This window comes from Ischnura elegans, chromosome 10 (genome assembly GCF_921293095.1).
Source record: "Ischnura elegans chromosome 10, ioIscEleg1.1, whole genome shotgun sequence".
Classification (NCBI taxonomy): Eukaryota; Metazoa; Arthropoda; class Insecta; order Odonata; family Coenagrionidae; genus Ischnura; species Ischnura elegans.
The window spans coordinates 79,350,364-79,365,956 of record NC_060255.1 but is presented as its reverse complement, the minus strand read 5'-3'; the positions used below and the strand labels follow the sequence as shown (position 1 = coordinate 79,365,956).

The following is a 15,593-nucleotide window of genomic DNA, read 5'->3' as shown; positions in this document are numbered from 1 at the left end:
TAATTTGCTACTGACAGTATCAAGAGAGATACTTTAATTATTAATTTAGAGTATTAACTGCAACACTTTTTGAAAAATTCTCAAAGTTTCGTCAATAAATATTAGGATTCCACGATTTCAAATGAGAATACGTCCGATTGTCTTCGCAGAGTAACTAGGAACTCCAACTGAACCAAATTTTGGGCCGAACTGGAATCTTCTAGCAAAGGCGCACGTATCGAAAGGAAGAGAATGCAGTTCTGGGAGTTAAGGCCGTCATCTGTGCAGCCGTCACGGCGATAAACATTGTTGTGGCAGGCGTGGTGAACGGGAGATACGAGCAACGGCGCAGAGGGAGAGAGAGCGCAATTGGTTAACACGCTCGGTAGCTGCTTCAGCCGGGCCGATTACGAATGCAAATGGCGTCGTCGAGGAGTAAAGGCGGGTCACGTGCCGTGACGTGACCTCTCGGTCAACCAATCTCCGTCCTCCATTCCGCTACCTGGCGAGCGAGCCTAGCAGCAGCGGAGACCGCGCCGAACTACACACGGCCGGAGGATGAGTCAGAACTATTTCCATTCGCGTTGTGTTAGTGAGATATTGTCAGTTAAGAGGAAACTCGGGGGACTTTATTAGAGGTGCTACGGCAGCTTCGTCCGTGAGTTACTCAATGCTGAGTGTATGAGGCGTGTATAGGTTGCCGGGAGGTAGGTGCGGGCATGAATTGGCGAATGAGCGTTACACGAAGGCAAACCCCATGCCACAGCAGCGGGGAGGAAGAAATGGAGAGACGAGGGCATAGTTGTGGTCATGCTTGAGTTCTCGGACAATTCCACCGACGCCACGTACCTCTGGAATTCGGAGGAGTATTTTCGGCAGTTTTTAACTTCTCAATGGGTGAAATAAATAACAGGCTGTTCAAGCAATTAGCGAGGGATTTAATTTAGTGCGTAATCTAATCTATCAATTATCTTGCTAACAGATTGCAAGATGTTTTGATTTACTTAACTGCATAATAGCAGAATAATTCATTTTATCCGATTGGAACAATAATAGAGTGCAGTATATAAATAAGAATTAAGGATAACATTGATATGATGTCATGTAATGGAAACTTAACGCTATGACCTGTAAGTAAATTATTCATCGGCAATTTATAAGACAAATATCGACTTTTAACTACTAGCGAGCAATCGATTTAAAATAGAAACAATGATCTAAAAACAAAATAAATAACTTCAAAAACAAATAACAAGGAATAAATCATGTTGTCGTTTATTGATTCACGACCCTAATTCTATTCACGTTATTAATACAGCTTAACATGGTACTAAGTAGATATGAGTTGTTCCATTCCACAAGAGGTTACGGAATACTTTTCAAATCTTCTTAGCATTTTAAACATACTTTAACCGTCCTAATATTTATGTGGTTACGCTTCTCATTCATTATCTTCCTTCCAGACCTGGGCGCAATCAAAGAAGATCGCGTTTAACTTGAACCAAATCTCACGATCAATGTTTCTGATCCGTGATTTTGAGAGGGATAGATCCTATCTTAGAATATATTTCAAATTATATAGTTCTAATTCCATGTTCACCAATAAATGTTAGTTCGGTTGCAAGTATAAAAGTCTCCGTTGCATATATAATCTTGCATAAACAGGCTGAAACATGAAAGCTACAGTTCAGCATAAAATATCTTAAAATGGTTGGGTATGAAATATATTCACATTTTTGAGATTACTGGCAGTTTCCATGACAAATTGAACGTTACTCTTTCGTATAAACTTATGGTTATTTTGAATACAGGTCCATGCGACATTTATTTCGATTAAATCTGCAATCCCTAAAGATGTCATTAAGTTTTCCTCTCGTAATAAGACATTTAACAGAAAATCAAACGTTAATTGACAAGGAATAACAGACTAATATAAATAAAAATTGGCTTGGATATTACTTGATATTTTCAGTGCTATCTCATTAAAAGAGGCAATGTTACCGACACTGTAAACTTTAAAATACCAGCGAAAAAAGAATTAACTAGGTAGTCAAATTAGGTAGTACATGCCATCAAGCACTTCCTCAGAATGATTTCACGTTGACCGAGCCGGGCCAAGTAGGAATAGCATGACAATTTCGCATTAGCGTGCCAGGGTGGCTGCATTGCCCATAGAGTCAACCTCTTCCTCATGGCATCACCTCACGGTGTCCGCCAGTTCCGGAGAGAGGAAGAAGATATCGACGGCCTTCAGGAAGCTGCTAGCCCCCATGCAAATTACTTCCCCAGCCAGATTTATCGACTAGAGGCCACAAGGTTAACGTTGCCACCAAACTCCTGCGTATCGCACCATGCAAATTGCTCGAAAACCTACTCTATCGCAACAATTGAATTTCGGAGAGACAATTTTCAGCTATATCAGGCTAAACAAAAAATATCCCTATCCACGCTATCGACCCTGATTATACGACAAGCAGGGCGTATTTATATCACAACCACTAGTTCTAAATAATTGGCAAAACTTCCTGAGTTTAAAATTATGTTCGCGCCGAAAAATTTATGAACCCTTGCTCAGTGAATATTCCCTTTCAAAAATAAATTAGGTGTCCCGTGAGTCGTTTAAATGTAAATAAGTCACAAAACGCATTCATGATATTTTTATGGGGTGCCATGTATTGTACGTATTATTGTACAATTCATATTTAGACATTTACATGATTTCAAAAATGTATTGAGGAATTTTTATAGAAATTTTACAGTTAATGCCTTCAATTTACCCATATTTATTTTTACTGGTTAGTAATTGGCTGCCATTCGCCGTAAATTGCCACGATAAATTAATAAAATTTCCTAATTAATTATTAAAAAATGTAAAAAATTCACCTTGTTCTCATATGACTTGATAAAATGACTGGTCACCGATAATTGGTATATCCGCAATGGAATCCTGGATGGGCCAAATGATATTTCCATGGTGGATTCCAACCTGGGTATAAATTTTCCAGCTATATATGATATGTCAGCAACACGCTTCAACATAATCCTTAATTATGAAACCTGATCTTTATGGCGGTAATTAAACATCAAAATCGACTTCAACCTTCTGTGAATGTATATTGTATTCAATGCCAAAAGTTATTCATTAATGTTGGCGTATGAATCCAAATGATAGCGACAACGATTCACGAAAAACTCCTTAAGAATAGTTTATATTCATATTATTCGAATTAAGATGGAACTTCTAATTCCGGAAGATATGAAGGGAAAAAAACCCTCCGAAGATCATTTAAAATTACAGAATCCAATCTCATCGACGCTGATTTTCCAGGGAAATGAAGGGTAAATTGCCAATTTGGACTTCCTTCAAAGGGCAAACTTTTTTCTTTTTTAAAAAAATGGCAAAGCCGGGCCACCCATTTTATTGGTGGCTCAACAGGAACGGGCGTAATTAGGAAGGGGAATATTTTCCCTGTCTCATAGCCAGACGGATATTGCGACCCTGAAGAGATTTATCCCCGTGGGGGACCGAAACAGGCAAGGCTATCTCCAAGGGTAAGGCCACGGAAGAGAAGGGCGTCTTGCGCTGGAACGGCAGAAGGTGAAGTGAAGGGGTGTTACCACCTCGCGAAACCCTTCGGTTTTCAGTGCGGGGCATTCGGTAGAGGCATGGATTGGACTGGGTAGTGTGTTGAGAAGGTTGGGAGTTGCGACCGCCCTAAGTGGGCGTGGCAGATGTTGAGCTTGGGGAATGAAGACCTTCCATCACGGAGCTGCACCGAATGAGGTCAAAGGTGGCGGTGCCGTAAGGAAACAGATGGCGATGAGTGTATGCAGAGGATGAGGAGACAAGGCGTGATTGGTACGTGAAAGTAATGGGGAAATCTTAAGATCTAGAATACTTTACTCAAAAAACTTCATGTAAAATAATGCAAACAATACAATCTATATTCAAAAGATATATTTACTGCACCACAATACTAGTGGTGAAATCGTGCAACTATCTACATTTAAATATAAAAAACGTCCGGAAGGGGATGTTTAATATAGGAGAGTACATACAAGCGATAAGATCAACTTAACATGGCTATATAAAAAGGGATGTTTATTTGTTTCAATGAAGTAAATTATTCGAAGAAATATCGTTTAATTCAATTAGCCAATACATCGGATCTGTTTACGAAATTGACGAAGACAAGGGAAAAGCAAGTGAATTTACTGCAGCATATATTATCCTACGCCATAAATTATATCATTGCGAGGTATTCATCAGAAGAATGCTCACTGTGAACATCAATGTAGAAAATTCAAAATCCAGTCTGCAATAATACTTTCCTGCATACTATAACCACTGTTTGAATCGGAATTAGAAACGTCTAATTTTCTAATCCCCATAATTCATTGGCATTTATTCCTCCCTGAAATCTCTATTGGCGGTATTTATTGCTCTTATTTGCTAATAGAAACCTAACCATATTTTTGGCAAATAGAAATGTACCATAGCAATCCTTTCAAAGAGAGGAAATACTAAAATTTAATGTGGAGTTCACTTTCAAAAAAATGGTGTCTAATATCCGAGAAATTCTTATATTGAAAGAATGCTAAAATGAATCACAATATTGATCATATATTACATTTGATATACTGCTATGTTGTAAAAATGTAAAATTTGGAAGGTGATTGAAAGTTGAAGGTATGTTCAAAGATTTTAAATACTTACCCTCTCAATGGAATTTACATCGTCTTTCATATTTATTATTTAAAAGGCACCATTCTTTACACCAAAATATACCAATCGCAGCTAAGACTTGTTAACTGCGTGCTCACTAAAAACTTTAAGCCTGTGTGAAACATTGAAAAAGCATGAGTCAAAAATATTATTACAACGTATTAACCTTGAGATGCCGTCTTTCTCACGGTAATTATAATAACTATTCATGAAACTAATTTTATTTAATTTTATGAAAATAATGCGTGCTTCCTATGGCTACTTGAAAGAAAAATAAGCAATATCGTTGCCATTTTCTCATTAGAGTAAAAAGTCATTATGCATTTTGAGTTTCATTTTCCTTTGCCACAATCACCAGAAATACCTTAAAAATCGAGAAAAACAGTTAAGACTAAGCATAAATAATCTCCCGTATGAGAGCAAACACATTAGTTTGATTGAAAGTCACTTCGGTCAAATAAACATCCAAGAATGTCGTCCACTTTAAAAATATGCGAGAATCCATAAAGATATTCTAATTTCTCTCTCATTAATCTAATATCAAAGTATAGCCATTGAACCGGTGATGAAAAATATTTTAATGCATCAATATTTTTTCGACTCCTTAAAATAGACCCAAATATCAAGATTTCATATTTATAAAAAATAAAGCAAAGGTCAAGACCAAAATAAATGTATCGTTTTATAATTTTTAGATGTAAAAAATATATTTTAAAAATAATATTAATACAGTCTATTCCTAAACTAAAGACACTGATTTATAAATAATTACCGGTCTTATGATGAAAAATCATTACCGGATACCAGTAAAGATGGGAAAAAGTGCGTAATGACAAAAATTCCTATAAAAATATCTTTTAGTATTCTGAAAAAAAAAAACTTTCTCACAAATTATGTAAGGTATGTATTAAGTAAGGTAACACATTCATCGGAAAAATTATAAACTCCTCTTGGAAGATAGGTGTCCTAATAGTGTTTAATAAGACTCGTTCCTCTGGGCGTCTTGGTTTATTCCTTCAAAAAATATATGACAAAATTGCAAAATAAAAAAGAGGCGAGTGTTCTCAAAACTTGGGGAAAATGGTACCATAACGATATCCGCGCCAAGCAAGGATAATGAAAAACGGAAAATTAAGTTTAGGTAACATTACTCATTAGTTTCTTTGTAATTCCTAAGTCGGATTCAATGTATTTGCTGAGAGAAATTAGAAATATTCTTAGTGAATACCTTATGAAAATGTCCTCACGTATGAATATAGAGGGGTATAAATCATCATCATACTTCAATAAATTTGTTACTGTACCCAAATTATGCAAGGTAAACGTAGATATAGCGCATGGTACTTATCAGACCAGGATTTATGTTCTCTAATGTAATTTAGGGACGTATCGTTACCATACCCGGTAAATTAAAACAAAAAATGAGAAATATTCCATATTAATTCTAGAATTAAATACTCATGTGTTTGGTAGAGAAAAAAATAAAAAATAGAAAATGATTTATTCAGCCATGATGAAGATTCAAAATTTTAAATTACCTAAATTGAGTTATCTCTCCATTCTGGGAAATGAGAAACTCGCAGCTCAAGTATGCCTCTCGCGAGCGTAAATTAATTATGTTTCTCTTTCACTGCCGGAACATTACCAGAGTTCAAATCTTTCTTGTTCAAAGATAAATATTATAAAAAGCTAAAGTGAAACAATAGCACTTTTGTCGAGTCATATTTCATGTAAAAATTTCTGAAGTGGCCCACGCTTTCACGTGATGTAAATTAGACGAGAGTCCAAATATATCCCCCTTGTTCCTCGGATGTAATGGTCTTTCCAGGGGAAACAAAATTATATTAAAATATCCAGAGAGAAAATTACCGACAAATTTCACTTCCCCATAGCGTGAAATAAAAAAGAATGCGGAAATTCAATTCTCTGCTGAGCGAGTAAAAAAAATTCCATCATATTTAGCCGAGACGCAGAATTTCATATATCAGGCCTAAATGTGATACTTTGGACGCGTCGGAATGTTATTATAAGGCCATTCACATGCTTTAATGTAAAAAATATCTGAGGACCAATTAATATGCAAGGAGTAATAAAACGTTTCACTGAATTGTACCTCTTCCATTCCATAACATACTAAATAAATATTCTAAGACGATATATATTTCTTTTGCTCTTGACCTCTAAGGTTTAGGCTCTCTTATTAAAAAAATATGTGCCGACGTTTTGGCAATATATTTTTTTCATTTTCAAAGCTTTCATGTACTTGTTAAGTTTTATTATCTAAATAAACAACTACATAAAAACCATAAAAACGGTAAAAATATTTCCAAAAAGTTGACATATGTTTTTATACAGTGTTTTAGAAGTAATCTGCAATACTTCAGATGGTGGTAGGGGTGAATATTATATGTATGTCCATTAACATGGGGCCGCAACGACTTTGTTACTGAGCTATGGCAGCGCATACATTTTTTTGGGTGCACTTTGCAGTTTTGAACTTTGAAAGTGGTTATTTTGGGGTATCTAGCCTTTTCGATTCTATGGAAAAAATGATTAAAATTGTCTCTCCTACCACCACCTCCAAGCATTGCAGTGTGTAGTAGGGAGCAAGTAGTGCTCAGAAGCACCAAAGCCTCAAGATTGCATAGTTTAAAAATATTCTAAGACAAACAGAATAACGTGCAAAGGATTTTTAAAAGACAAAATAATTGCAGCACGTAAAGGAAAAGAGAAAATTTTCTGTGACAGCTCGTAAAATCCAAAAATTAATATAAACACTTTAAAATGCATTGTGTAAGAAAAAACTGATAAGTCAAAGGCAATTTAATAGGTTTGTGATATTAAAAATATGCTATTCTATTCTGTGAAAGAGTGTCTGTTTCAGACAGTCGTTTATGGTAGGGAAAGGATGGACAAATGCTTCCTCTTTGAGCAGATAAGTCATGCTGTCCCTTATCATTTACTAACGTTTATCAACCAGGAGGCTTTACTTGTTTACTTAATATTTCACAAATAACTTTTTTATGATGTTTCTTGGAGTTTAGGTCTAATGAAACCAAGTTATAGCCAACGTTTCGATTTATGTAAAATCATCCTCAGGGCTATAACTTGGTTTCATTAGACCTAAACTCCAAGAAACATCATAAAAAGTTAATTGAACAAGGTCAAGAATAGAAGAGGAGAAGTAGTAATATATTAATTTTAGTTTTAAGGTTTTCGCAGCGATTAGATGCACTATTATAATCCATTTTCGGGTGTACGTCTGCGTGCTTAATATTTGTCTCAGTTCCCAGTAAGTGGAATGAAACATTGAGACAAATATTAAGCACGCAGACGTACACCCGAAAATGGATTATAATAGTGAATATACTAATTATTTCACAAATAAGAACAAGGAAACCTTCAGAGGGTACACACAGAGATATCGTATCAAACATGTACCAAGTATGAACTAAAAACGGAAAAGTTGCCTCAAATTTTGGGTAGCGGTAATATTGCGAGACTAGTTCGGGCATTTTGAGCAAATCCATAGCAAATATACACGGTTTAAAAGTTAGGCTTCGCTTCTAGGACATAGGGACTACATCTACAGTAGCAGGTAATGGTGCGTTGAATATGTACCGTTCGTATGTTATGAGGTCATATAGCTACAAGAGCCTCACAAAGCAGGAAGATATTCCACGAAGGGGATGAAAACTTGGTTGATTATGTATGTAGACACTTGCATGTGATATCGAATGGACTCATAAAGTTTCAAACCTCTTGCTTGATAAAAAAAAATACTTTTAACCCCTTAAACAGAGTGTGACGAATTTTGAAGTACATTCCTAGGTTCTAGTTTTTTACTTTTTTTTCCAAGTAAATATTTCAATACTTTGACTACAAAACCGTATCTTGCCGTTGGCTACGGTATTATAATTTAATCAAATATAAGTAATTTATGTGTCAAATCTACGTTGCAGAAAATATCAAAGCCGGTATACATTGAAGAAATTAAATGCAATGTTGAAGTCCAAGTTTCCTGCAACTTTTTTTTCACATTTGTTCTCTGCCTATCAGCCCCAGTATTTATTTAACACCTGAAGTATCATTAAATATCGATTTTTCTTTTACACCATTTTAGCTAAGCTTGAGGGCCAAAGTCGTAAAATAAATTAAAGAGATATGGTTTGAATGAAATTAATTCTCTAAGCCATTTTAATGCCTATAAATGTCTTGATTTAAAAGTAGTATGAAACCCGTATTTTATGAAGGATGTGATTGCAAACCCTTATGCAAGTTGCGTACTTATGCGCAAATTTGTGAACGCGAGGATGCAAAAAAAAAGTCCCTGCCTTAATTAAAACAATAGTGCAAAATTGACAACCATGCATTTTTAAAATGGGCATTTTCTTGCTCCACGAAAAACTGTGCGTTATAAATACGGTATAAATATAAAATAAAAATATGGTATAAATGAAAAACTGTCATTAAATCTGAATACCTACACCGAGTCGGATTTCTGAATTTCTTACTGGCTGCATGCAAAAATTTTATGAAACCCTGAGTGCCGAGTAATGGTGTTATTTATTCCATTCCAAATAGCTACCCAATGTCCTAGTGCTATTCTTGGCCTAGGTTTTGGAATTAATTTGTCATGTTTTGCCGTGTCAAATTTTTGCGATGTTTTTCCGGAAGTCCCTAATACTATTGCTTATCAGTTAACTCATATCAAGGCTATATATTTGTTTCACGCATTGGGCAGGTGTACCCACTCAATCATTCAATGTATTAATCATAACTTAAATTTCAAGATTTTCTGGTACAAATTTTTATTTTTCTGCCATACAATTAATGTAATTGGAGTGATTTGACACAAATTTAAAATTAATACGATTAAACGTGAAATAAAAATTTCATTTCATTGGTAAGTAAAGCTGGTGATTTTATCCAAATGAAGTTTTGAAGTAGCAGCTATATGCTCATTTAGTAATAAACTTAGGGATTTTGCAATGCCAAACCGCAAAAATCCTTTTTTATGATATTAAAGAAATGACCTCTTCAAACCAGATTTTCGAACAGTTACAATCATTGGGTAAATATTTTAATGAAGCATCCATGAAAATTACAAACCGGAAAATTCATAAATAAAATATGATTGAATGTTTAATGTTCCACCATTTTATCAGCAAGCGGATAAATGCCGATTTCATAATCCCTTCGCAGTTGAAAGCACTGATTTATATGCACCCCATTTTTCTTTCTTTATCTTTGTTTATCAATTTTTTCAATCGCTCAATCTCCCTTAAAAAAAAAGAAGATAAAACATCGCAGAGCCAGTTCACTTGGTGATTTTCTTTTGGAAGCGTTGGATTATCCCAAGAGTTGACCTAAAATTATTAGGTAAAGAATTTTCACTAAATCCTGTTCATTTATCTCCCCTCAACTAACCTTTTCCCTGTCGTAAAAATATCTCGATGTAATCCATGTACCGTGAGAGGGGCATGATAAATTTTTTCTGGAATATACAACTCAATTTTTCTCTTAGGTGGGCGGGAAAGACAGATATAGAGAGAGCTATGTATTTTAGCATCCCACCCACCCTCCAGATGGAAGATGCGCCAATCAAGCCGGCCAAACAGGCAATCACAATCGCGTGGCTTTGATTCCGCCCATTTATATCGCTTATACCACACTCAAAGCAAGAAAATTCTCCCCCTGCGGTAAAGGCTACGGCATGCTGATCGAAGTGTGATGGAGGGCCGCGGGACTGAGGTGGGGTAATGGAGACTGAATGTGAGGGTAGAATGGAAAAAGTTGAAAAACGTAATCCGTCAGTGGATACGCGGAGTGGTGGGGGTGTCTGGGGTGCTGGAGTATAGGGGAAGTGATCCCTGAGGATTAATCGTGTTTCGGGTGGGGGCGGTTTGGAAGTGTCCATTCATCAGTGAGGTCATTTGTCATTCCGGCGCGACGTAGGTTAGCCTAGCAGATGGAAAAAATCCCAGGTGGAAAGCGATCACTTTTTCATTGGGGAACTCGAGTATAGCGGTTGGGAATGGGAGGGGGATACTTGAGGGCTTTTTGGTCCGGGCCCAGCTCTCGTATCGCGTTCCGAATGTCGATGGCCGTGGAAAGAAATCGATTTCCGAATTAAGGACGGTGTATGGAAAAAAATTAGCCATAAATTAACAGCAGGGATAACTTAGCACAGTAACCTAGTACCCAGAAGTACTTGAAATTATCCGTGGACAAAAATTAGCGCAAAACTTAGATAATTTAGCTGGGAAATTGGTATGTGGCTTGGGACCACTGAAAATAAATTTTAAAATTTAAATTAAAACTTTAAACGCTCTGCATGATGGCAAACTTATTCTTTTAAAAATATTTCTTTAGAAAAAATACAGCATCAATTATTTACACGTGAAAATATAACCCATGGGGTTATTCTCACCTTCAAAAGGAAAATTATCACTTAAGGCCAGCTGCTCGAGCTTCATCTGAATCGTTCAATACGTCATTCGCCCACGGGATGAAAGTGTTTATTTGTATACAACGCCCGTACTTGCCTAAATCTGTGACGATAGAGAAAACCACGTCAATGGAGAACAATACCCATGGGGGCTCTGTTATACTTCTCACAATGGTCCCCGGGTAAGGTGCGTCAGTTTTTTTTTCAAGTTTTCATGCCCAATGCTGGCCTCATCTTCAGATTAGGTCCGAGGCTCAATCATTCAGATCTGGTCTTAAGATGTAGCCAGCGTAGGCCTCGAAACGTCACCTTGAACATAATGTGACGAAGCTTACCCGGAAACCATGGAGAATCCATCGCTCCAAAATCCTCTGAAAAAATTTCTTCTACACTTTAATTGGTGTCTCTTAATAATTTGAGCCAAATATTTGATGCTCCACATCTAAATGTATAAAAGAAGATGTCTGTTTGTTTGTTCGCTATGCGTTTCCATACAGCTGCATAGATTGCGGCCAGGGGTAATACATTGGTGTATCACATGCTCTAAAAAGACATAGTGCTACTTCCGGCTGCATCCGACTCGTCTTTTGCATCGTTTATCATCGTTTTTCTTATTACCGAACCTTTGCAAGTGCACTCAGCGCTACCTAGCACCCATTCCCCGCCCTCTGCTTACTCTCCCACCCTCCGATAACATCCCCATTCATTCTGTAATTTTTTTATATCTTTGTGCGAGATGAAGGCTGATTTGGCGAATTCCAGTTGCGATACTGCCTTTTCTCGCAACTTCACCATTCACAGGTGTCCTTTTAAACGTGCATACTGACCTATCGTGTTTCTTCTTACGTCATTTCATATTTATCTATTGAGAGTTCAATATTACCATGCATTCCAAGCCCTAAGTTTCCCCCTTATTTGAGTACTACACTTCCCTAGCAATGCTCTATAGCCGGCCACTATCTAACATCCTAACAGTTCCTCTTTTTTTCTCTCTTTGCACTCTATCCACAGGAGAAAATCCTGCCGAACTGCACCATGGGAGCGGATCTCCGAGTCGGCTGGACGCTTCCACCAACCTTCTCTTCGGCCTTGTGTTTCTCCTTCTGATTCACGCGGCGAAAAAGACGAGTGGCGCTGGCGTCGTTCCAGGAGTTGGACACCGAGGAAGATGAACCCGTCGAACTCCGGAACCACATATCATGAGAAACAACGGTGGAAATCTCTTCTGCGGAATCCATCCCAAACGGATTGATTCAATCGAAGAGTCGCCAATGGGAAGAATCGTGCGAATATAATGAGAATAAAAAGTTATATCAACCTAGGCGTTTTTTTGCATTGGTCTCGGGAGTGTATTCTGAAGTGTTGCATAAAACCTCTTTAAAGTGGTGCATGAAGACAGATATCACCAATCAATAAGGTAAAAGCTGTCGAAGGATGAAAGGAACAAGAAGGGAAATTTTGGATTACTGTGAAGTCTTTGTGGTTGTTTACAGAACGAAAGGAATACAGATGGACCTAATGTTAAGGTGAAGTTTTTGATTGAAAAACATTTTTCAAATTTTTCACAGAGGCAGGATTTTGGACAGTTTACGATCTCAAACGGTGGAACCGCGAAGCGAAACATTGGGTATAATTGACGTCACAATTGCAGAAACAGTGAGTGGAACGATGAGAAATTTGCTGAAAAGTGTGAGGGCTGTTAAGTCAATCTACTTACCTTGTTTCAGCTCCTAAAGCCAAGTTCCATTATCCTCAATAGTACTACTACAGAATTTCAAGATTGGGAACATGATTGGAGAAAGGCGACTTTACTATGATGCATTAATATATACTTTTACCCACCTGTATATATGGATATTATCATGTTTACCAAACTGATGCGCATACATGGTCATTTGTTCTTCCCTTTAGTTTTTGCCTCTCGATGGTATCAAAAACTCATGTTAATTCCATGGAAAAGTTAATTAAAGATATCTTACCAGAAAATATTTTAAAACGGTTTATGAGTTATGCTTTTAAGTATCTGCTATATTAAGACAGCTGAGAAACATTATATCAGGGACTAAGAGATGGGAACTTGAAAATTTGATACGATTAGTCGGCAAAGTATGGTTCTAGGTAAGCGTTGCATCAGAAAAACAGATCATAAAACAATTGGATACAACATAAGTTCCAATAAAAATATATCTGGAAATATCTGTCATGTTTATGCGAATGAATAATCAATATAACTACACGTGAACGGCAAAAGAGGGTTTATGATTTTAATGTATCCAAATTTATATGGATAAAGATTATGGCATAAATGAATTTCAAACCATTAAAAGATAAAAACAAGAGCACAAACGCAGTAGGATGAATATTTTCTTGACTTGTCAATCGTATAAATTGATATATTTTATCACTGCAAATATTTGCTCGTTGTATCAATGAATCCGACAATATTATTTTGACATCTCCACATGTTTTATTTTATCTCCATTTACGCATATGTTACATCTTTATTTATAAAATTAAATATGCCAAATAAACCCTTACATTCTGCATCAACATACTAAAGCTCGCAAATCGACTTGGGATACGTCGATTATTTCTTATGGGTGTTAAAAATATGACCCGGTTGAATGTAAAAAAAATAAGTTATGTAATCTCATGGGTTAATACATTGCCTTTGGGAATTCTTAAAAAAAGGTGACTCAAATTCTAAATAAATAAATTAAAACAAAATGAGCCAGGGAAGAATTTTAGAATCATATAAGAGAGAAGACTTTATGACAAAAAAAGTCTCAATGAAAAGGTAATGAAGAACATTATTTAAAGGTGTGAACGAGGCAAAGTGTAAACAGACATATACGCAACGCACATGTATATTCTTCCATTGAATCGGGAGGAATGTATCGCCAAACAAAACATGGGAGCATTTTTTTACTGCTTATTTTTTTGAGAGTGCTAAGCATAATTAGAACGAATCAAATAATCAGCAGCGACATAGAGAGAAATTCTAGCAAACCCGGTCACCACCTAAGGTCATCACGTAAGTGCAAAGTTTGGTTCTCATGATATTGCTACTCTGTTAACTTCCGGATTTTTGTAAAAGAACACTATAAGTACAGGAAAAGAAAATCCACTCGGTGCATTCCACACTGATACTTTATTGCCGGAATTTTTTCAACAATTATATCTTCATCATGGTACAAATTTATAAATTGCAGTTCCTTAATTACCATTTAATTGGGATAATCAGAGGAGAGCAGGAGGGTTCGTCCCCTCTAGCATTTTTAAATCACAGTTATTTTAGGAAAACATTTTTTGAATTTGAGACCTGATGATAGCGTAATAATGTCTCAAACATTGTCCATGATAAGGAAACAGTGTGAAATGCGCCCAGTGAATTTTATTCTTCTATAACTACCGTGATTTCACAATGTGATGACACGAACGTAAAACACTATCCGGATTTTATTTTCATATGTAATCCACTTATCAAACTGACGTAAAAAGTCATTCAACAGGGAGGCAGAGGTCAAAGGGAAGACTGATGAATCCGATTAGGGAGCTTACTATTCCTTAACTTCAGAAAGATAAAGACTATGGAGGAATTTTCATATTAAAAAAGTGATCGCTAATGTTGGTGCTGGTTAGGGGAGAAGACATAATGGTTCCAAGCTATATAGAAGTGGATATGAGTGAAGTGAGTTTAATTTGTGAAAGACGTCTATGTTCGAATGAAGTGTAGTCTCATGGATTATTTAGGACAAAATGTGATATTTGGAATGAAATCTTCAACAAATAAAGACAGTATTTATCCAAAAACATTTTATTCATGAAAAAGCCGTTCAAAAAACGGCGTGTAATTGGTAAGAGGAATATTAAAGTGTTGTTTATGGAGGAATTTGGTTTTATTTAAATTTTAATTGGCATGAAAGAAGCAAAGAAGACCTTTAAACAAAAATTTCAAGAACAAATTTGTTCATGTAATTAAAATTATACGCAGAAGATGAAGAAAATACGGTAGGTGATGATGGTAAGCCAGATGTAGATGACTTCTACCGTTGTTGATGCGTTTACTTGTGATTTTTACCTCTAAATGAGCAAAAGTTGGGTCGTTTCGTTAGAAAATATGTGCTTTCAGTAATATTTATTATTTACAGACATAATAATTCTTCGGACACGTGCATTTTAATTTCTTATGCATTTTAAATTGATTTCCTTTAATGCACCGACGAGTTATGATTTCATTTCTTTAAATTGATTCCGATGGCGACATTCGACCCAAGTTATGATTTTCCATCTAAATTTTTAAAGGTAAAAGGACCAAGTTTAGCTTGAAAAAGCATCCGCATTTTCCGTTTTTTCGATCTACCACCCACATCTCCGGCAATTCGCGGTAAAAACATCCGCAGTCTTAAGGCTATCGCAATTAACTTAATGACGTCG

The 15,593-nt window shown here is 36.2% G+C and overlaps 1 protein-coding gene across 1 annotated transcript in view; it reads left to right on the top strand.

The window, feature by feature from the left end:
• Window positions 1-15,044, top strand: part of LOC124167051 — a 158,849-nt gene extending 143,805 nt beyond the window's left edge. Inside the window, exon 6 of the mRNA XM_046544829.1 lies at window positions 12,168-15,044. Coding sequence (XP_046400785.1) covers window positions 12,168-12,328 — 161 coding nt within the window. The 3' untranslated portion in view covers window positions 12,329-15,044. The remainder of the gene's footprint in view (window positions 1-12,167) is intronic.
• Window positions 15,045-15,593: the final 549 nt, after the last annotated feature.